Source organism: Phocoena phocoena, chromosome 3 (assembly GCF_963924675.1).
Source record: "Phocoena phocoena chromosome 3, mPhoPho1.1, whole genome shotgun sequence".
In the NCBI taxonomy this organism is placed as follows: Eukaryota; Metazoa; Chordata; class Mammalia; order Artiodactyla; family Phocoenidae; genus Phocoena; species Phocoena phocoena.
The window spans coordinates 59,232,381-59,255,971 of record NC_089221.1 but is presented as its reverse complement, the minus strand read 5'-3'; the positions used below and the strand labels follow the sequence as shown (position 1 = coordinate 59,255,971).

The following is a 23,591-nucleotide window of genomic DNA, read 5'->3' as shown; positions in this document are numbered from 1 at the left end:
CTGATTTCGTTTAAGGCACAATCACATTGGTTGTACTTTCAAGACAGACTTAAAAAAAATAAACAGAATTGAAAACAATTAATGTAATTATAATATATATACACCCTAAAGCTCAAAGTCACAAACATAACTCAAATCATAAATGTGCTTTTGACTAAAACATGACCTTTTTAATATTATCTAAGTAACTGCCAATAAATTTCTCTTTAAGGGCATCAGTGCAGCCTTTTTCTTTTTAAAACTATTTTACCTGGAATTACTTAAATTTTTACCACTTTAAAAATATAAATATACTACCCTAAGTTTAGAATACAGGAAATGCTAAAAGTATAAACATTTTGGTTGGTATTTTTTTCATGTATCTATCTTGAGTAGAAAATACAGTTCCAAGTATATGGCATTATATATGATGAATGAGAGGGGGGAAATGTTTAAAATACTAATTCCCTGACTTACTATAGGAATAATTAGAAGTAATAAGTTTTATCTAAGTTCTTTTGAACTTTATAGTGTAGTATGCCTTCTCATATACTTTATATTTTCATTAAAATGCTGTGTTAATGCTACATTTCTTAGGATTAATAATCTACAGTGAGGAGGAGGAGACCTCAGGTAAGGTCTTAGATGTGACAAAGTTTCTTGGCTTATTCCTCACAGTTAAGTGTGCACAAACCTTTGATAAAATGTGTTTTCGACTGCACTGGCTTTTCCAATAATGACAGAGCTACACTGCTTAGTACCACTTATTAATACAGATACTGATGAAGTAGGATATTTCTATAATTGATTTTTTAATCATGCAATTTGATGAACATCTAAACGCTAAACAGACGCAAAAGACCAATTTGTAAAACTAGGCCATTTTAATCTTTTTTTTTTTAAACAATAGAATAAATAGTTTTCTTGATGACTGCAGACATGTAAGGCTGATTGGCAGTATTCAGAAATATCAGAGTAATGGTTTCCTGATTGGTGTGTAGTCTTCAATAATTATAAGGAGTTATTTGTATGTATCTGCTGTCAAACCAGTAAGACTGCATTTATGCATCCGTCATTTTCAGGATTGTTAGTAACCTGGGCATATTTTCCTAAGGAAAACAAAACAAAAAGGAGGGATGTTAGCTAATAAAAATTACCTTTAAAGAATACATACAATCTTTGCCCAAATTATTTACAATTACCACTTTTAAGAAAGAAAAAATGGACGACCATAGTATATAAATGAGATTTTATAAAATGAAATCACTCAAGACCAAGCTTGAGTTCTCCATACAATTTTTATATAAATATTGTTTTTATAAATGGTGGCTAGCTTCATTCTGTTACTATGTTATATTAACAAGCCTTTATGGATTGACCTGAGCAATGCTCCTTTTCCACACGATTCTTGCTGGAAAAAGCATCAAGTATTAACTAAGTTTCAAATCAATTTAACCTATTTTAAAACCGAGGTCAAGGGACTTACCTGGTGGCGCAGTGGTTGAGATTCGCCTACCAATGCAGGGGACACGGGTTCGAGCCCTGGCCCAGGAAGATCCCACGTGCCGCAGAGCAGCTAAGCCTGTGCGCCACAACTGCTGATCCCACGTGCCCCAACTACCGAAGCCCGCGCGCCTGGAGCCCGTGCTCCGCAATAGGAGAAGCCACCGCAGTGAGTAGCCCCGGCTAACCACAACTAGAGAAAGCCCGCCCGCAGCAACAAAGACCCAATGCAGCCCAAAAATAAATTTATTTAAAACAAACAACCGAGGTCAACTAACATGAAGTATGTGCCAATGTCTCATACTGAAGATTCAATCAAGAAGCTATACAGTTTAAAAGAACGTTAATGTTTCAAAGAACATTAAAGTTTAGAAATATCTGGGTACTGAAAGCAGAAAACTAAGAAAATGAAGAAAAAAGTTAAAATTGTTGCATGACATATTTCAGGCTTTAATTATTACTGAAATAGTGTGGCTACAGTGTTCGCTGTCTGCCTCCCTTCCCCCATTTGTGGGCAATTTATTTTCTTCCAATATTTTTCAGTTACAATTTCCCATCTGCTTTTCTCATATCTTTTTAAATAAAAAGCATCAAAAAAATATCTAGCAATGTAGTAAACCTTACGTAACTGAAACCAGTAAACTAAAGAAGAACTGCGTTCATAACTCTCTACAGTGTTCTTCCTAAAGATTTAAATCTGATTCACATCAAGTTTAACTGCATTAAAATTTGCTCTATACTTTATGTCAACTTAAAAACTTCTATCTTAGGATTATAACATTAGCAGCCCCATATTCAAAATTGTACTTACCCCAAATGACCTTGCCTCCTTGTGTCACTAAGCCCAACTCGCTCACGTTCACTTCAATAACAGTACCTTTGGTAATAACACCCAAAGCTGTATATAGTGGGGATGAGGGATTCTTCTTCACACCAAGTATTGGCAGGCAGAAGGTGGCTTTCAGTTCAGGATGTGTTACGTGGGCCTTCTTAAAACGTAATCCCTAGTAAGTCGAACACAATGTTTTGAGTCGAAAATGTTAATGATGAATATTGATCCTTTTTGCTTATCTTTTCCAATCATCTCCCCACCCTGCCCCAAAAGGATTGAGTGTCTAATCTGAAGGCATCGAAGAAAATACTTAGAATTAATTCTACAGACTAAAAACCTCACAGTTAACAGGAAAAGTATGTGGGGGGAAAACCCAAACACATACTTCTGAAAAGTTTTCACCATGGAACAGCCACCTAGCATCATATTCAGATTTTCTCCTGTCCAGTTACCTATACTTCCTGAGGACTTGCTACATGCCAGGCACTATGCTAGAGCTCACAAACAGCACCATTTAAACATGATAGCCTTACAACTCTCCCTATTTTTTTTTTAAACGATAAAAACAAGGATCAGCAGGTTAAATAACTTGTTCCCAGGCTAAATAGTGTGAGGGTGGAATCAAACGTAAGTATCTTGATTCCAAGTCTGTATACTTCAGCCACCTTCCATGATGAAAGATTGTCAGCTTTCTTTACGTTGATGGTTAATACTGGTCAAAAACTGGAGAGAGCCCAGAGAGATCTCTGTTACAGAGACCAGATTCACCCAGTCACCTAGATACGGTCTTCTGGGGTGAAGGCACTTTAGAAGCCACAACACTTTGCAATCTCTTAAATTTGATTTTTCCCTGTATGGGGGGAAGGGGGCAAATGACAGTAAATCAGATTCTTAGTAACAGACTCATTAGTCAAGCTTACATAACATTCAGAATGCCATATGATTAATTCACAATAAGAAACGTATCTGCCAAACTACAGAAAGCCTAGAACACCTTGACTAGTATATTCTCTCCCTGTAGAACTTGTTAAGATTACCAAAATGTATTTAGAAGATTATGAATATACAATCAAAATAAGGGGAGTCCATGATGGAATCCAGGGATGGGTGAACATTTTCTGTAAATAACCATATAGTGAAGCTCTTATTTTAGGCTTTGCAGGCCACATGGTCTCTGTTACAAATACTGTGCTCAAACTCTGTAGAAAAAAATAGCCATAGACAATATGTAAATGAACAGGCACGGCTGTGTTCCAATAAAACTTTTTTTTTTTATAGAAGCAGGCTGTTTGACAACATTTTAATTCATTGAAAATTATTCAGGTTGAGAGCTAGAGTAACACTGCCAACTTTCCCCTCTTTGTTTTTGTAAGCAGGCTGGTATCCAGTGGGCAGATTAATTCATTCTGTTTAAAGACATTCTGCAGAAATATATCTTCAATTTTATTTGGGGAGGTGGAGAGGAGATTGGTTTTGACCATCACTGCTGTCAACAGAAATTAAAGTCCCATTTTAATATTCTCTTTTGTCAATGACTGCATACTAAGTATTTTCAAAAGCATTAAGATACTTCCCTTACTAAACTGGAATTAACTCTTGAAAAAACAATTGTACTCATTCTCTAACTGTTCTCAAAGACAAGTGTCAGGCACATAGTAGATCACTTGTTCAATGAGTAAAATAACTGTGGAAAATGAAGATTCTAATATGTCACATTTAAAAGTCAAGATTCACTGACAATCTCTGTAATGAAAATTCTTTTTCATCTCAAATAGCCTATGAAGCTGAAGACAAGGTTCTTGACAGTAGTGGAAGAGTGCTAACCAATTCCATCAATAACGTAACAAAAATAGCCTAAAAACATCTTCCAACCTGTTCTCTTCTATCAGTTTTAGGAATTTCAGGAAACTGTCAAGTACTTTATCCAGTTTAACACAGGAAATGATATTTAAGCCACTGCACTCTAGCAGGGTCTTACCATTGGCCTAATGAATCTTTCATATTTAGGTGGTTTTCGAGTAAAGCCATCTCCAACAAAGCAAACTTTAGTAACCATCCTCTTCCAGGCTTTCTTCTTTCTCTTTCCCGTTCGAATAACTTTTAATACTTCTGTTTCTCCCTGGGCACGAACTTTGGGCAGAGGGACTTCCCATTTTCCCTAAAACAGGCCACAGTTAAAATTTATATTGTTAGTAAAAGACAATGAGAATAAAAAGTCAAATATTTTTTAGTTGTACAAAGTAGTAGATTCACTTTTTTGTGTAACCAACATTTTGGCTCAATTTTTTTCTAGAGATCTGCACTGTCTCCTGAAATTAATTGGAACTAGTTAAGTTTACTACTAAATAGTTAATAGAGTAAAACTGGAAGACTGTCTCCACCTTTTGTTTTTAACATCTTTATTGGAGTATAATTGCTCTACAATGGTGCATTAGCTTCTACTGTATAACAAAGTGAATCAGCCATACGTATATACACATCCTCATATCCCCTCCCTCTTGTGTCTCCCTCCCTACCCCACCCCTCTAGGTGGTCACAAAGCACCAAGCTGATCTCCCTGTGCTATGTAGCTGCTTCCCACCAGCCAGCCATTATACATTTGGTAGCGTATATATGTCCGTGCCGCTCTCTCACCTCATCCCAGCCCACCACTCCCCCATCCTGTGTCCTCAAGTCCACTCTCCACGTCTGCATCTTTATTCCTGTCCTGCCCCTAGGTTCTTCTGTCTCCACCTCTTAACATATCTTTATATTTCTACCTTGAATGGATTTTTAGATTACATTTACTAGTAAGATGAAATCATCACCCCATATTTTGTACCTCCCTAGAATGCAGATTCCATGAAAAAATGGAAGCAGTGCAAGGCAGTAGAAAGAATTCTGGACCTATCACTAAGGGCATAGGTTCTAGAAGCAACTCTACCATTTCACAGATAAGCGCCTGTGAAGAGTGACTTACAACCTCCTAGATTCCAGTCTCTTCATCTGTAAAATGAAGAGGGGTTAAGTAGATAATCTCTGAAGTTTCTTTTGGTGCTAAAGTTCTACCATTCTAATTTTGATACTTACATATCAAAAACTAAGCAGTAAGATTTTAAAAATCCAATCTGGAGACTAAGTTCTTTAAATGCAGATACTGCATATTCTGCTGATACCTAGATTTCTGTCAATCTATCCACAGGTGCTTAAAAATGGTATCTATGTCTTTTTCTCTGCTTTTAGCAGAATTTAACTTAATTTGACACCAAGTGCAACCCAGAAGTATTTATTTTTTTTAATTGCTCTATTTTTATCTAAGTCAAATCACTTAGGATGCTTTCCACTATTCTACTTTTTAACCAGTTTTGGCACTGCAGGACAGCAAAAACAAGAAGCAGTTGTATCCTTCTCCACAACAGCACAACATTAGGAGTTGTCAAGTATAAGAAGCTGTTTTAAATAATTTTTTAAAACTAAAGACACATGGAATTCTAAATAAAATTTTAAATCCTGTTGAATGTTCTCATGGTGAGAAAGCACATTTTTTTATTAAACATTTTTATAAAATGAAACTTACAAAGACTTCAACATCTAAATAATGGGAATAGTTGGACTTCATTTTTCCATTTAACTGAAGAAACAAAACTAAGAACCTCAAATATGTATTTAAATAATTCTCATGAACAACGGCAACAAAAATAAAGACTTCAATTTTTATTGCTTACCGCTTTCTCTTTCCGTTTTTGTTTGATCATATTGGAAAGTACTTTAGCTCGAGACTGTCCCTCTCTGTCCAGTAGATATGCAGGTACTGCTCCTTGTGGAGTCTTTTCATCATTCTTCTGTTTGGTGTTTCTTTTTTCATGCATCTTAATACTACCAAGAATGAAAAAGATTCAGGATTATTGGTTTTAATAATTATTACTCGAAAGACTAACTTGGTACAACAAATAAATGATCACTTACGTCTTTTTCATTTGTATTTTCTCAGCATGGCGCTGTTTATGGTAGAGCTTAGCTTTCAGACCAATCATTTTTTTTGCCTTCTTTGAACGTTCATGAGCCTCTCGACCTTCCTTCTTTCTCTTTTTCTCATGGTAATCCAAACGATATCCATAGCGCTTACGGTGTAACTCGATATATTCATTTTGTGGCTATAACGACGCAAGAAGTGTTACTTTAATTTTAAAAAAATCACTGACAGAATTATTCTAAAATACTTTTTTTTTTTGCGGTACGCGGGCCTCTCACTATTGTGGCCTCTTCCGTTGTGGAGCACAGGCTCCAGATGCGCAGGCCCAACGGCCATGGCTCACCGGCTCAGCCGCTCGGTGGCACGTGGGATCTTCCCAGACCGGGGCACGAACCCGTGTCCCCTGCATCGGCAGGCAGACTCTCAACCACTGCGCCACCAGGGAAGCCCTAAAATACTTTCTTTTGAGTAGCATATAAAGTATAGAAGGTCCTAGGTCATCCACTGGTCACTTGATTAAATAACTCTTGCACTATTAAGCCTAATCACATGATGTAAGTTAAATAAATTTTGATCCTGAATGATATGAGGCATCAGGATTTACATCTGTAATAAACTCAGTGAAAGTTACTGTTCATTGAAGAGAACTGTCCAAAATCCACTGGACCACAAAAGGGATGATCTAATTCTAGGATCTCTCTCTTCTTAACATTGATAATCTGGTCTTTCAATATCATCATCATACTTTTTAAAAATTTAATAACATTTTACTCAGTTTTATTGAAGTATAATTTACATACATACAATGAAGTGTGCCCTTCTTAGGTGTAGATATACAGCTGTAAGTTTTGACAAGCTACACAGCTCTGTAACCACCACAATCAAAACTGAGAATATTTCCAACACCCCAGAAAGTTCCCCTTTGAAGTCAATCCTCTTTTTCCATCTCCAATCTGATATCTATTGTCCTAGTTTTGCCTTTCCCACAATGAAATGTAAATGGAATCTACAGTATGTAGCCTTTTGCATTTAGCTTCTTTCACTTAGCATAAGGCTTTTGAGATTCTCCTATGTTGTTGCATGTATCCATACTTCATTTCTTTTGACAAGTAGTCATTTTATGGATATACCACCGTTTGTTTATTCGTTTACCAGTTGATGGATATTTGGGTTGTTTCCAGTTCTTAGTGAGTAAACATTTGCATATAAGTCTTTGTGTGGACATATACCCAACTGTTTTCAAGGTGGCTGTACTATTTTGCGTTTCATGAGCAATGTATGGGATCCCCTTTCGCTTTTTAAGTGCCTGTTTTATCTTATATACCAATATTGTTTTATTTCAACACGCAGCCCCAGTCTATTTGTACTTTAAGACTACAAAAATAAAACAACGGTGTAAAGCCAACTCCAGCACGGAGAATAATACTATGTAACATTCAACAAGGTACTAGGTATCTTGTGTGGTGTTTTCAACTGCTATCACATACACCTGGCAGCAACCATGAAAAAGGTATATGGAATGCCACTTTGCAGAGAAACAGAGATTAGACATGTAGTAGAAAGACAAAGGGTCTGGCAGTCAGATCTGGGCTATAAGCCCGGCTCTGCAATTCATTAGCTGCTTGGCCGGTGGCAGGGCATACCTTCGGTTTCCTCTATACCCTATACGGTATAGAGTTATCACTAGGCTCTGGCACTGATGGTCACACAACTTTGGGCGAAGCCAGGAATTTAAGAGTGAAACCTGTCTGGCTCTAAAAGCCTGTGCTCGGGCAAATACCCCACTCTATGGCCCGAGACTGAAGTTGTTTTCACTCCTCGGAGCGCACCCCACTCTCATTCCCTCAACTGCACCTCACTTCCGCCTACCACCCCTCACCGCTAACCCCAGCGCCCCTGGGCCCCCAGGCCCCGCCACCTCTGACGCCCTAAGTGGCGAGCTCCCGAGGCGACCTTCTCACCATGGTGACGGCCGCCGAGCCACCGGGTGCAGCCGCCGGGGTGCGAAAAAGCTCTCAATTTTCTGGTCTTAGAGACCCACGAGCCGACTCCAAGCCACCCGCGGCAGGAAAGGGACGCTTGTAACTCGACCGACTCCAGAGAAAGCGCCACACAGCCGTTCCGAGCCTCCGTTCTCCACTTTCAGCTAGAAGGACGGAAGTTGCTGGCCGGCGGCTTTTGAGTGGGGCACCGCCGGAAGTGGTGAAAAGCGGCGTCGCCGGAGGCAGAGGGAAGAAGACGTAAGTTCCGCTCACGGGTAGGGTGTCGCGAAGTGAGGCCTTTGCACTGTAGGGTGCAGCCCGCACCTCGGCTCTCACCAGCCCGGCGGGAAAAAGCCGACCTCCGGAATGCGACCAAGTGCCAGGTGGGTACGGGGCCGCGCCGTGTGACTCCTGCGTGCCTAGGCCTACGATGGCCACTGGCGACCTTACAGGATGCTACAGCCAGGCAAGCACGAGGCTGCAGGGCCTTCGCCCCATCACCTCGGTGTCCGCCCGTGTGGGCCTTTCTCTCTCGCCTTAGGCGAGAGCGACTGGTCTTGATTCCTGTCACCGTGTGTAATGTGTACACAATTGAGAAGGATGCAGGGGAATGAAAACTTACTGTAGAGGAAAGTAAATTACTGGGCCTTAACAGCTGTCAGAAAAGAAAGACAACGTCCTGTTTTTCCGGACTAATTTCTGAAATTCCTAAGGCCTTTTGGTGCCCAGGACGGTGCCGAGTGGATTTGCATCTAGTGGTACCGAGGAAAGCTGTCGGTTTTTACATTTTAATGTACGGTCGTTGAAGTTCCCTTAATTACCCTCACGGTCTGGAACGTCATTGTTATTCGTCTTCCTAAGTCTTAGAGCTTGGATTTGAGGCAGTTTTTTTTTTAAGTCTTCATCTTCTAATGGGACTTATTTCCTTTAAAACCCGAACTAATTCTAACTAGCGTTTGTATATTTTCAAGTATAGTAAATTATGTAATCTCTCTTCCTGGGATACACTTCCCCCTGGTATTGCCTTCCTCACCTGATTCAGGTCACTGTTTTATTGAGACCTTCCATGAGCTCCTTTTTTATAGTTACTACTGCCCCAGTTCCCCTTTCCTGCTTAATTCTTTGATGTAGCACCTGTCACCATAGGAGATGCTAGGTATTTTATTTATTTATTTTGTTTATTGTTTGTATCCACTGATTAGGTTAGGGACAGGATGAGGGAAGGGATTGTTGGATTGTTTTTTCTTCACTACTTTTAACCCCATTACTTAGAAGGCAGTGGTAGACACACAATAAATAAATTCTTGTTGATAATTGAATTTACTTCTCACGTGGATCCTGTGATGTGATAGATGAAAAGACAGGCTCAGATTTGAAGTGACTTGTCAGAGATCACAGAAAACTTGGGGCTCCAGCAAGTCCTCTGACTGTAAAGCCTAGTCTGGCATTTTCCACCACAAGTAAAGGGCCCACTTGACATTTCTGGTATAATTAAAAGTTTATGGAGAGTTTTAAAAAGACTTTATTGATGTGTAATAATTATGACAGGCAGACAAATGCATATTGTAGATGAACGTTCTTAGTGGATTCTTCAAAACCTGAATATACCTGTATAAGCAGCACCCAAATCAAGAAATTACCTACACCTGAGAAGCCCTCCTCGTGCCTTTTTCTAGTAACTGTCATTCCCAAGGGTACACACTATCCTGACTTCTAACAGAATGGATTAGTTTTGCCTGTTTTAAACTTGACATAATGGAATCATATAGTATGAACTTTTTTGTGTTGGTTTCTTTTGCTTAACGTTGTGAGATTTACCCTGTTTCCTGTCAGTTTATAGAAATTTTTAATAGGTTTGTTTAAATTGTGAACTCATGTTTTTTCATTTACAACTCTCAAAGCCATAATGCCCTTTTCTCTTCTGAATCAGAAATAGAAAATAAATGTTTTAGCGGTTAAGCAATAGTCACATTTTGATTTGTGTGAAATAGACAAGGCAAAGTTATGGCTATGTGGGTCATCATTTGTTCTTTCAGCTGTGATGGTGGGATAAAAATGGCCTAAACTGATCAATGTCAGCAAAAAGATCTCTTAAAAAATTTCTTCCTGTGTAACTGGCAGTAGCCAAGTTGGGTATCATCACTACTTTGGTACATCTACAAGTATATACTAGATACCCAGTCTTTGCATTTTGGCAGTCAGAAGCATAAAAATGTATTCCTTCGATCTGTATGAAACTTTGACAGTATTTATTGGTATAGTTTAGAAGAAAAAGCCAGGAGATGTGAGAGCTGCTTTATAAATTGCATGGTGTTAAAAAATGAAGCTTAAGAACAGGTACAGTAGTAAGAGCCATGCAGAAAGTATTATGAATGAAATGTTTGTTATTGTGATATGTAGGATTGTTAAACCTAATATTTTTCTTGAGGATAGGGATCATGTGTTACTCATTTTCATGTTTCCAATAATCAACTCCTTGTGTTGCTCCAATGAATGTTAGATGAACAGGGAATTGGAAGGGGCTTTTTCAGTCCAGGTGACTTAAATTTAAGAGTATCTTTAACTACTGAGCATTTTTTTTTAGCGAGTAAAAGTTGATTTGCCAAGCTTTTTTCTTGAATGAAGTTAAAGGCTAGAACTAATTTTTAAAATTTAGATAAATAGCTTGTTTTAGAACTTGTGACATAAATTCTGTAGTGAAAATAATGTTTAGATAGATAGCTTGAGATGATCTATTCAATATAAAGAGAAAAAGCAAAGATGACATTAGGGATTGATGTTAATCAATAATGAACATATTGGCCTAATTCATATTTGATACTTTTTTAAGAAACAGTGAATATGACACAAATCTAAATTGAAGTTTCAAATTTAGGAAAAATTACTAAGTACAGTAACAAATACCGTATGAAAACACTATTTTAACTTGATGCTTTAGAATCTCTTTTCCTACATTACTTTATCATCAGCAACATCATCTTCATTTGTGCTTTTATGCTAATGTATGTTGTGATTGTACTTTAGTGTCCCGTGATTCCTGTTTTTGTGTATTAAGCCTTACAGATGTGATAGTCTACTGATTTTTTTTTTTTAAATAGTCCATGGATTCTTTTGTTTATTTGGTTGTGAACTTGTTGATAATGTAGAATGGGTATTTACCTATTTTTTCTTATTACTTGCCGTTTTTATACCATCAGGTGTCACAGTTTTTAGTGAGTACTTATGTTACCAAACCAGGCTTGAGTCCACTTGCCTGAGCGCAATAAAGCCAGTCTACTGACACCGGGTTGTGGTGAAGGAAACTGCAGCACTTATTGTAGGGCACTAAGCAAGGAGTCTAGGTAGCTAGTGCTTAAAAGACCCAAACTCCCCAGAGGCTTTCAGGGAAAGGTTTTAAAGATAGGGAGAGGGAGGGGGATTGTGGGGTGTGTGATCATCTCATGGACACTCTTCTGACTGGTTGGTGGTGAGATAATCGGGAGTCAACATCATCAACCTTTTGGTTCCAACAGTTCTGGGGTCTACATGCTTGTGGGCAGCATATAGTTAACTTCTTCCACCTGGTGGGGGTTTCAGTATCTGCAAAATAACTCAAAGGACATGGCTCAGAATATTATCTGTAGCCCTTTAGGAGGAACTAAAGGTCCTTGACTTTGTTTAATGGCTAAACTATTATTATTTTGTCTTGTTTGACTGTTTTATTTCTGCACTTTCTCACTTCTCTTATTAAATTTATTCTTTGGAACTTGGGGAAGCCCTAGGAGGCTAAAGTTTTTCTACAGACAAGGGGCAGACAGAGGACTTGGGAGAGGAGTCTGTTCTGGGAAGGGCCCATAGGGCCCTGCTTTGTTACACTTATGTGTTGTCCAAGGCCTAAGGAGGTCTGGGCCTTGTAGAATAACTCACTTGATAGTACCAGTAGGCAACCATTTTTGTTGAAAATCATTGAGCCATGGGGAAGAAGAAAATCAGTGGTGGGCCCTAAATGACTTTATAGGTCAAAAAAATGTTTGAGGAATTGTGCTAGGCTGCTGGTAGAAAAATCCCACCTTTTGGGCAGCTCCCAGTAGTGGAGATAATGTGGAAATACCATATTTGTCATGAGTAAATATAAGTTTCAAGTGTTATGAAAACACAGACAAGGTAGTATTAAAACTTTGTAGGAGATTAAGAAAGGCTTCCAAGTTGGGGCTTGAATACTGAATAGAAATTTGCCAGGTGTGTGGCTTTGGGAATTTGAGGACTGCTTTCAGACAGTGGCACCATTACATGCAAAGGTGTTAGAGCGCAGTATTTTAGAGGAATTTTGGCTAGAGCTCCTGGAATAGGGTAGGGAGTAGGAGAGTACAAGGCTGTGAAGGTAGTTAGGGACGGAATTTGTTGTATTAAGAACCTTTACAGGTTTTTAAGTAGGGAATTGACAAGATGAGGTTGTTTACTTGAAAGGTATGTGTCAAGAATGGATTCAAGAAGTGTTTCCCACTTAAGTGATCTGAGTACTACTTTTTTAAGACTGACAACTGAATTACCTGTGCTATTAATTACTTAATATTTTTCCTTAAATTCACACTTTTATGTAAATAATTTCATCATAAGCAACACTACAAGATCACAGATTTTGTTGGCTATTGTTTCTAACATTTGTTCAGTTTTTTTGTTTGTTTGTTATTTTACTTATAATGTAAAATAATCATGGGCAGTCACTTCAAGAAACACAGTGCTGGAATAAGTTTAAAAAATTTTTGGTCTATAGGAGCCCTTCACACTTAAAAATGAGTCTGAATGAACAGTTTTGTTTGTATGGGTTGTAATTGATATTTAAATACCAGAAATGAAAACAAATCTTTAAAATGTTTTAATAATTCATTAAAAATAATAAACCATTAAATATTAATGTAATTAATATACTTTTATGAAAATATATTTTCAAAAACAAAAATCATTTTGTTTGAAGAGTGTTTTATATTGCTTTACAATTTTGCAAGTCTTTTTAATGCCTGCCTTAACAGAAAACAGTTTACATCTGCTTCTGTATTTATTATGTTACTGTATATATATTTGTAAAATGTTTGGTTGAAGTGTCTGAAGAAAATCTAGCAGCATACATATATGTAGTTGGGAAAAGGAGGAGTATTTTAATAGTCTTTTCAGAAAATTGTGGACCATCTTAGATGTTATACCAGGTTTTGACAAGTGATGGTTTCTTAAAGGTTAGTTGCAATGTGGGATCAAACCATATTAGTGAGCTTTTTGTTTTCTGTTATGGTAGAATCCATTGTTCTGTTTTAGAATGGATCTAACATGCATGATTTTGCAAACATTCTGAACTTTGGCATTGGAAATGAAGAAGGGGGAATAGATTCAAGATATATTTAGGAAATAAAAGGACTTGGTGACTTCCTAAATAAGGGTAGTGAATGTTTCTGTCTTAAGATACAGAAAGGAGCAGATTTAGGAGGAATAATAATAAGTTTTGATATGCCTTCTTACATAACATGGTGCACAGTGGTTTAACCTTTTCTGTTTACTTGTTGCCCACCTTCCTCAGTCTCATATACTTCCATGCATTTCTCATAGCTTTGACAGTGTACTTGATGCATCGTGAATATTTAGTAAACGTTTTTAAACTAAAGATGCTTAGTTTCCATGATCATAGAAGAAGAGGATTTACTTCTGTATATTTTTTACATGGTAGAAATACATATTTACATATTTATGGTAAATCAATATACAAATATGGTAAATCAATATATTAGGAAAATCATTATACAAATAAACCAAAAACATACTATCAGTGAGAAATTACCAAGTTAACATGTAGATGCTTACCTTTCTATACTTAATTCTGTTTTTTATTTTTACAAAAAAGTGCTTTTTGGTTGGTATGATATATTTTTGTAATTTCAGTATATCTTTTTCTACAGTATCTTCATATCTTTCTTTTTTCTTTCTTTTTTTTTTTTTTAAAGTTTTTTTGATGTGGACCTTTTTTTTTTTTTTTTTTCGGGTACGTGGGCCTCTCACTGTTGTGGCTTTTCCCGTTGCGGAGCACAGGCTCAGCGGCCATGGCTCGCGGGCCTAGCCGCTCCGCGGCATGTGGGATCTTCCTGGACCAGGGCACGAACCCGTGTCCCCTGCATCGGCAGGTGGACTCTCAACCACTGCGCCACCAGGGAAGCCCTGATGTGGACCATTTTTAAAGTCTTTATTGAATTTGTTAAGATGTTGCTTCTGTTTTATGTTTGGTTTTTTGGCCTCGAGGCATGTGGGATCTTAGCTCCCCAACCAGGGATCGCACCTGCACCCCCTGCATTGGAAGGCGAAGTCTTAACCACTGGACCGCCAGGGAGGTCCCTCTTCATATCTTTCTTGAAGAGTTAAAGGATATTGAAAAAATAAGGGACCATATTCTCATGTTTAGTTTGAGCTTTCATTTTCTGAATTGCACATTTTTTTTGATAGCTACAAATATTCCTACTTTTTAAAAGTAATACATTTTTACCTAATATATTACATTTGCCTTACTTACATATGTCTTACATGTAATACATAAATTTAGTTTTGTAATTTTGTATATTTCTTTTTCAGAGAATAACAGCTTAGAGGTCCAAGATGTCCAATCTGAGGATATTTGCAGTGAATCATAAGAAAATATCCAGCTTGCACATTAACGTAAGTTCTTCTTGTAAAATTAAATGTACTTCAACAGCTTCAGTTACTTGACTTCCCCAAAGGTCTAGTGTATCTCATATACTAGTATATCAACAGTTTCTTAACAGGGGGTATGGGGGAACCTGTAATCAACAAGAAGTATGCCTTATCGTTAGTCTATAAATTCATTTTGCTACTTTAAAATCACCTGTGCAGCATTTTGAGACTATCTGTATTCCATTTTTGAGGTCGTTAGCAGCCCAAGGAGTTGCACAGTTTTTCTTCAGTGTTTTCATTTCTGATGCTTTCAGACTGTACACCCTGTGATAGGTGATGCTGTCTTACCCTGGCCATTATGAAGTAGAAATTTAAATAGTTTGAGTCTCTTCTCTACTCTTAATATACTTGCTTAGAATAATAGTGTTTTATTGCCAGAAACTTGGTAACTAATGTAGAAATAATACAGAAGGCACAGGTATGCATTCTGTGACATCATGAAAGGCAGATTGTGGCAGCCCAAAATCACTACATACATTAACTACAATTCCAAATATATTGACAGCCATTAAATGTGTATTTAGTGGTCCAGGGATAAATCGATGGAGAACATTCAACCTCTATGTGGGAATATTAGGAGAAGATACCTGGGGAGCTTTTAAAAATGCTATAGTTCCTCCAACTTCCCTTCCTTTTTAAAAGCTCTCCAGGTGATTCTAATATGTAGCCACTGTTATAAATCTAGGTGAAAACACCTAATGGTTTCAGAGTTCATGACTCCCACCAGCTCTTAATAGGCTTAAAGGAGAACCAAGGGGTGTCCAGGGTTAGCAACCTTATTTAACCTTTCTGGCTCTCTGGAAACTTTAGGGTCGTTCTCAAACAGCAGCTATCAGAATCACCTGGAGGGCTTGTTAAAACACATTGTTGGACGCTATCCCTAGAGTTTCTGATTCTCTTCTCTGGAGTGGGTCCTGAGAATTTGTCTTTCAAATAAGATCCCTGTGATGCTAATGCTGCATGTCTAGGAGAGCCATCATCTAAGGTCAACTCAAAAGAGCAAGCAGTATTAATTTTATCCTTATTTTTTGTTGTAGTGTAATTTTGTATTGTCACTTTTTAAAAGAATTGGAGTTAATAAATTGAGACTACTATATGGAGATTCAAAGCACAATTATGATGTTAAAACTACAGTAGTGAGTTATGCTAAAATAAAATTAACGTTGTTTCTTTTTCTCCTCACTAGAATATGTGTTCCTCAAAAATAAGGGCAAGTCTAAAAAGATTAAGGCTACATGTGCTTCTTGGAAGAAATTACAGTTCCCTACCAGGTACAAATGTTAGATTCTTCTCATTTTACTTAAACTGCTTGCTTGCTTTCTCCCTTTTCTCTCTGTCTCTCTCTCTCTCTCATTTGCAATCTTCTCCCTTATTAGGGGTCTCCAACCATTTTGAAAACAGTGGCTCCCTTTTACTTCTTGGCTCTTTCCTTGAGATTATTAGGAGTTGGAGTATTCTGATAGATGCTAGGAGGTAGTACCAGTAGACTTATGTTCCTCATCTGCTGTCCATCCTCATGAGCTGAGCAAAGGGAAGGGTCGGCTCAGAGGTTTAGCAGTGAGTCTACTTGTAGAGTGCTCTTGCTGTAAAATGTTGATTTTCCTAGTTCATTTCTGGTTTTTATACAAAAGTATTTTCTGTTAATAGAGGTTTAACAGGATAATTTATTTTGAGTGTTCTTAAGAGTAGTTTGCTTTAATATTTATCTGGGATAGATTAGGTTAGGTAATATGGCTATTAAAAGCCTGAAGGCTGAGGAACTGGCTGCAGTTGCCCCTTGAACACATTTGAACTTCGATATAAGTTCAACCATGTAAGAGTCCACTTATATGCAGAATTTTTTCACTAAATGGGTACTGCAGTACTACATGATCCACGGTTGGTTGAATCTGCCCATGCGGAACTGAGGATACAGAGGAACGATGTGTGCACAGGGCAGGCTGTGAAGTTATAGTTGGATTTTTGACTGCAGAGCGGTTGGCACTTCTAACCTTCAGGTTGTTCAAAGGTCAATTGTACTGTAATTCTGAATGTGCTTCTTGTGTTTGAAGTAAGCAAGCATGTGGGAGACTTAGTGAAACTACAGTTGACCCTTGAACAATGAGGGGGTTACAGGTGCTGACCCCTCAAACAGTTGAAAATCACATATAACTGTAGTCAGCCCACCGCATCTGCAGTTCCATGTGCAGATTCAACCAGCTGCAAATCGTGTACTGTAGCATGCATGTATTGAAAAAGATCCTTGGATAAGTGGGCCCACACACTTCAAACCTGTGTTGTTCAGGGGTCACCTGTAGCTTCATTCTGTAGCTGTTCTCATTACCATCTTTGTCATGTGAGAATAATGGAGTAAAAATACCAGTCGGCTGTGTGACTTGTTAAAGGCATGTGAATTTAATGTTCTGCATTATTGGTGTATATCTGGGTTTCTATATTTTGCCCGTACAAATTTATCTGTAGCAGTACAGATTATCTTTCAGTCTTCAGACTGCCATCAGTTTTTCAAAATGTAATAGAAGTCATCATAATTTATTATAGAAATTTGGGAGAACTGGTTTAAATAGCAGGAAGGTATAAATTAAATTTATAAATGTAACTTCATTGTTTCTTTAGTATTAATAGAATAAATGGTAAGCATGGAGTAAGTCATTATGGACTTTTTTTTTCCAGAAATACTGTTAGTTTTTACAAGTTGGCCTTTTACAAGTATTAGATTATTATAGCTTCTATTCAGTGATACCTCCCAGGCTGTCTTTATAGGTATCATGTCCTTGGAATTGCTGAGGGAAGGTAGGTTTCAAACTGTACAAAAACTCATTATCAGCTGATATGAGTGTCACTCTTTGCTCTTCAAGCCTTGACAATGCAGGTTTATAGGACTGTGCTTTTTTTTTTTTTTTTTTTGGTTCAAGATCTACTAGTGTCTGAAGATTATTGTTATGAACATTCTACTTTTGAAATTCTATTTATTATAGAATTCTATTATAGAATTGTAGCAGGTGGCAGAGATTGGGGTAAATCTATATTTTTCTAAGGATATAATCTAGAAATTGATGTTTAAAAACTTTATCTTGTTTTATTGTCATCCACAGGTTTTTTTAGAGATTGCAAGAAAATAAATTTTAGGTAAATGAGTGTTATATTTAGCTTGAATTTAACTTTAATTGGATTTACTTTAATAGTAATTTTACTATTTGCTTAAAATTCTTGCAATTGCTTTCATTTATAAATTAAAGGAAATTTTCTTTGAATTTAACAGTTCAATTTTAACACTCTTTCCATTAGGTTTAATAGGAAATGATATCAAGTCCCTTCATTCCATCATCAATCCTCCTATTGCTAAGTAAGTACGGTCATTGATATTGTCTTTTCCATAGGCTGCCATGAAAAGTTACAGGTTTTTCACACAGGCTTAATTCAGCATTTAGTGAATGCTCTAATTTCTGTAACTTCCTGCCCTAGCTAATTAACTATAAATAGATATTGGTATGTATCTTAAAAGCTATTTTCTTGTCTCAATTCAATGCTAAAAATTTTTAATGTAGCAACAGCACACTTTTCATAGAAATAAATATAAGATAGTCACAAAATTGTAGTTAGCTCTTTTGTTACTTAGCTGTTTTGTCAGAGTAATGTGATAGTGATATGTTTTCCATTTTTCTGGTTTTTACACCATTATATAAATTGTTGAAATAGCAACCAGCTTTGAAATTTGTGCAGCATAGATATTTTGGCTTTACAATTTTAGTAATGTCCACCTTATAATACACGTCTTTTCTAAATTTTTCCCCTTTTAAACAGAATCCGTAATATTGGAATTATGGCTCATATTGATGCGGGAAAAACTACCACCACAGAAAGAATATTGTATTATTCTGGATACACAAGATCACTGGGAGGTTAGAATGGATTCCTCCTCTCACCCTGCCCCCCCCATTAGAAAAAAAACATCAATGGAAAATATTTTGATTAAGAAGTCAACCTAGAGACCTTGAGTATGGCATGGAGGCACTGCTGTCTAAACCACAGCATAAAGTTAAGGTAGTTACAGTACTCCAAAGGGTCTTTTTAGGTTCAATTAAACAATCAGACTCACAATACTATCTTGGGCTATAGTTGGCACTGGTCTACTCAGAAGGCTGTGAGACAGGAAACATAGCTTACCAGCAATAGATGTTTCTTTCTATAGAAGTTCTTAGAGCAGTCCATATAGGTGTGTGGGAACTGTCTTCTTTGGCCACCCAAAAGTGATAGCTTAGTTGCAAGGTAACAAGATTCACAGGAGCCACCCTAGCTTAGAAGACTCATGCCCCGTAGGAACGAGCATCTCTTGTTACAGCTCCGTGGGTCATCTTCCTGGTTTCCCACAAGGGGCATGCCATACCCCACTCAGGGAAGCCTAAAGCTATGTATCTTCAGCAGGTATTTATAATTCATTATTTATTCTTCCCAGGTCAGATGTAGTTTACCAATCGGAAATTATTTTTTCCATAAGTGTGTTGCCTAGCAATGCAGTTGGCATACTTGTTTTCTGGGCTCTAGGAGAAGAGAGCCAGAAAGTTAACCAGAGGTCAAATTCCCATGCAGAACAAGAAAGGATTTCGTTAATCCTTAACCCCCAGTAGTAGTATAATTTACCTAAGTTTTGAATTTACTTTTTTATTACAGTATGTCAAAAAGTGTGGTTCTTTTTTTTAAAATTTTATTTATTGTTTATTTGGTTGTGCTGGGTCTTAGTTGCGGTAGACAAGCTCCTTAGTTGAAGCTTGAGGGCTCCTTAGTTGCGGCTCACCGGCTCCTTTAGTTGTGGCATGCAAACTCTTAGTTGCAGCATGCATGTGGGATCTAGTTCCCTGACCAGGGTTTGAACCCGGGCCCCCTGCATTGGGAGCATGGAGTCTTAACCACTGCACCACCAGGGAAGTCCCAAAACTGTGGTTCTTGACCAGGCATGCACATTTAATGCCCATGTATCTTTTAAAGATTTTGTTTTGTTTTGTTTTGTTTTTAAATAACAGTGCCCTAGCTCCACTCTGAAAACCAAGATTCAGCATGTCTGGGTATGGCCTGGATGTCTGTATTTTTGCATCACGTATTTTGAAACTTGTATTTGACTCACACACACTTATGATTGTTATATTTCTCTGATGAATTTCTCTGATGAATCAACCCTTTTATCATTATGAAGTGCCTTTCTTTATCTCTGGTGAAACAGTTTGTTTTGAAATGTGACATGGAGGTCGTCAGGTCCAGAATACCAGAAGTAGAAATTAATGTCCTTTTCAAAAGCTCCTCAGTGATTTTGAAATGTGCTCTATTGAGGCCTATTTCTCTAGACCCTTGGAATTGGCTGAGACTTAATGTTTATAGAGGAGAAAACCACTCACGATTAGAATCTTCATGATGATAGGTTCCTAAATGTATAAGCACATGAATTTCTCATAGAATTTATTGCTGTGTAAATGGGGAAATAACAGACAGCAAAACACTGAACATTGTTAGGCTTCCTCTTTTGTATCACGAATCTGATTAGAATCCTTCCCTCATATTCCCTGAGTGTATCCTTTTTATTTTATTTTTATTTATTTTTATTTTTATTTTTTGAGGTACGCGGACCTCTCACTGTTGTGGCCTCTCCCGCTGCAGAGCACAGGCTCCGGACGCGCAGGCCCAGCGGCCATGGCTCACGGGCCCAGCCCCTCCGCGGCATGTGGGATCTTCCCGGACCGGGGCACGAACCCGCGTCCCCTGCATCGGCAGGCGGACTCTTAGCCACTGCGCCACCAGGGAAGCCCCCCTCAGTGTATCCTTGAGTCGAGGGTCCAGATGAGGTGGACGCAGGCAATTTTCAAGTAAAGAGTTATTTTTTAATTGTGGTAAAAAAAACACATAACATAAAATTTACCATCTTAACCATTTCTAAGTGTAAAGTTCAATAGTGTTGAGTATATTCACATTGTTTGCAACTATTCTACAGAACTTTTTCATCTTGCAAAGCCCAAACTATATGCCCATCGAACAACAACTCCCCATTGCCCCCTCTGCCCAGCCCCTGGAAACCACCCTTATACTTTCTTTTTCTATGAATCTGACTACTCTAGGAATATATATATATTAGATACATATATATACACACATGTACACACACACACACACACACACACACACACATACACACATAAACTAGATATGTTTTGAGTTTCTTTTCTGGTTCAGGCCAGAGGCCTAGAAACTATCCAAATTGTGGCAGAATTTGTTGATCCAAGGTTGATTTTATTAGCCATATGTGTAATCATAAAGAAATAATAGGAGGACTTCTATTAGAAGTCTGTGCACCACAACGAAGAGTAGCCCCCGCTCACCGCAACTAGAGAAAGCCCACGCGCAGCTACGAAGACCCAGCACAGCCAATAAATAAATAAATAATTTATATTTTAAAAAAATAATAATAATAGGAAATAAAGATCTTTATCTTTGTGCAAATTTTTATTTTTTGAGTGTCTTAGAAACGTACTGCCTTATTTAGAACCTCTGGTTAGTTATTTGGTCTTTGTCTTCTTAATGATGCTTGTTTTCTCGGTTAGTTATATTGTGAATAACTGGCAATACTGCTACAATTCTTTAACTGTGATATTTGGAGTTGCTAACAGATACATTTTTCTTGCTCTTTTCCCCTCTGTTGGTGCATTTGTGTGTGTATGTATATTTATACACACATATACACACACAAAAATGATATGGAGTAACTAGCTAGCATTTTAGAGGTTTAATGCTGACATAAGCAGTGGTAGTATAAGGCCATGATAACTTGAATTTTGATTGGTAAAGATCAGCTCTTTGTCATTTCTTTTACTGAGTAAGAGTAAAATGCATAACTCAAGAATTTTACTGCAGAGTAATTTTTTTTTTTTTGCGGTACACGGGCCTCTCACTGTGTGGCCTCTCCTGTTGCGGAGCACAGGCTCCGGAAACACAGGCTCAGCAGCCATGGCTCACGGGCCCAGCCGCTCCGCGGCATGTGGGATCTTCCCGGACCGGGGCACGAACCCGTGTCCCCTGCATCGGCAGGCGGACTCTCAACCACTGCGCCACCAGGGAAGCCCTGCAGAGTAATTTGAGTGACCTTTTTGGTAGTCAGGATAAATTTTATCCATGACTTTATACTATAGAAGACTTTACTTTTGTATAAATAAATCCTAAAAGGAAAATTTAGTAATGAGAAAGGTTTGTAAAAGATGATTTAACTTTGGAGGAATTTTGTCTCTACTTTATTCCATGTAGCTACCATTTACTGAGCTAGGTACTTTATATATATAGTCTCATTTCATTCTTATAACAATCCAGCAAGGTTGGCTTTATTAGCCATATTTTAAAAACTAGGTTAAGTAACTTGTTCAAGATTGTAGAGAAGTGATAAAGTTGGGATTTAAATTTGGTCTGTCTGCTCTTAGGGCATTACTCTGCCTCCTGTCAAGGGATCAGGAGTGAGGAATGTCAGATAAGGACGGGATAATAAAAGTTAAACTAGAAAAAAAATGGAAGAAGTATATGGTTCAGTAAAATTAAAATATTAAAAGAGTTTAATCTTAGTTATTACCGAAAAATTATTTTTATGGAAAAATTACTCATCTGAAAAATCTTTTTCTAGAATGACGATTTATTTAGAGAATGATTAAGGGCTCTAAATATTAAACTAAATATTTTATGAACAGTTTTTCTTAAACTATGTCAGGTAGATATCAAAGACCTATAAAATATACTTTTAAGCCTAACTATGTCATTTTTTTTCCTGGTTAGATGTTGATGACGGAGACACGGTGACAGATTTCATGGCTCAAGAGCGAGAACGAGGCATAACTATTCAGTCAGCTGCTGTTACGTTCGATTGGAAGGGGTATAGAATCAATCTAATTGATACACCAGGTATAGTGCTGTTTCAGCAATGCAGAGGTGCTGCATTATTTTGAGGCTTTTCTGTTTGTGTATGTGTGGGTTTTTTTTAATTGTGGTAAAAAATATATATATCATAAAATTTACTGTCTTAACCATTTTTAAGCGTACAGTTCAGTAGTGTTAAGTATGTTCGCATTATTGTGAAATAGATCTCCAGAACTTTTTCATTTTGTTGAACTGAAACTCTATACCCATAAGACGACTTTTCTTCTTTGTCCTCTCCCCTGAGTCCTGGTAACCACCATTCTACTTTGTAGATCTATGAGATTGACTTCTTTAGATACCTCTTATAAGTAGAATCGTACTCTATTTGTCCTTTTGTGACTCCCTTATTTCACTTAGCAGAATTTTTCAGGGTTCATCCATGTTGTAGCCTGTGACAGGATTTCCTTCCTTTTTAAGGTTGTATAGTATTCCATTGCCCATGAGTAACACATTTTGTATATATACAAAATTTTATACACACACACACACACCATCCATCCATCGATGGATATTTGGGTTGCTTCTGCCTCTTGGCTATTGTGAATAGTGCTGTTCTGAACATGGGGGCGTCAATATCTCTTTGAGATTATCCTTTCAATTATTCTGGGTATGTACCCAAACTGGGATTGCTGGATCATGTGGTGGTGGTGGTGGTGGTGGTGGTGGTGATGGTTTAAGATTTTAGGTGTTACATTTC

The 23,591-nt window shown here is 37.6% G+C and overlaps 2 protein-coding genes across 2 annotated transcripts in view; one reads left to right on the top strand and one right to left on the bottom strand.

Annotated features, from left to right (window-relative positions):
• Positions 1 to 844: 844 nt before the first annotated feature.
• Positions 845 to 8,347, bottom strand: NSA2 (NSA2 ribosome biogenesis factor). Its single transcript, XM_065874458.1, has 6 exons — positions 8,228 to 8,347; positions 6,260 to 6,447; positions 6,019 to 6,169; positions 4,293 to 4,472; positions 2,294 to 2,486; positions 845 to 1,088 (listed from the first exon to the last, which is right to left on the bottom strand). Exons 1-6 carry the CDS (start codon positions 8,228 to 8,230, stop codon positions 1,021 to 1,023), a joined length of 783 nt encoding a protein of 260 aa, XP_065730530.1. The 5' UTR covers positions 8,231 to 8,347; the 3' UTR covers positions 845 to 1,020.
• A 128-nt stretch (positions 8,348 to 8,475) lies between these two features.
• The window catches only part of GFM2 (GTP dependent ribosome recycling factor mitochondrial 2), a 46,751-nt gene continuing 31,635 nt past the window's right edge, over positions 8,476 to 23,591 (top strand). The window contains exons 1-6 of the mRNA XM_065875536.1: positions 8,476 to 8,631; positions 14,837 to 14,920; positions 16,143 to 16,227; positions 18,242 to 18,299; positions 18,758 to 18,855; positions 22,754 to 22,879. Coding sequence (XP_065731608.1) covers positions 14,861 to 14,920; positions 16,143 to 16,227; positions 18,242 to 18,299; positions 18,758 to 18,855; positions 22,754 to 22,879 — 427 coding nt within the window. The 5' untranslated portion in view covers positions 8,476 to 8,631; positions 14,837 to 14,860. The remainder of the gene's footprint in view (positions 8,632 to 14,836; positions 14,921 to 16,142; positions 16,228 to 18,241; positions 18,300 to 18,757; positions 18,856 to 22,753; positions 22,880 to 23,591) is intronic.

Bases quoted from the DNA above. Each gene is read 5' to 3' on its own strand.
- NSA2 (XM_065874458.1), bottom strand. The intron at 6,170-6,259 runs GTAAGTGATCAT...CATTCTTGGTAG, and splicing joins AAAATACAAATGAAAAAGAC to TATTAAGATGCATGAAAAAA. The intron at 1,089-2,293 runs GTAAGTACAATT...TGTTTTCCTTAG, and splicing joins AGGAGGCAAGGTCATTTGGG to GAAAATATGCCCAGGTTACT.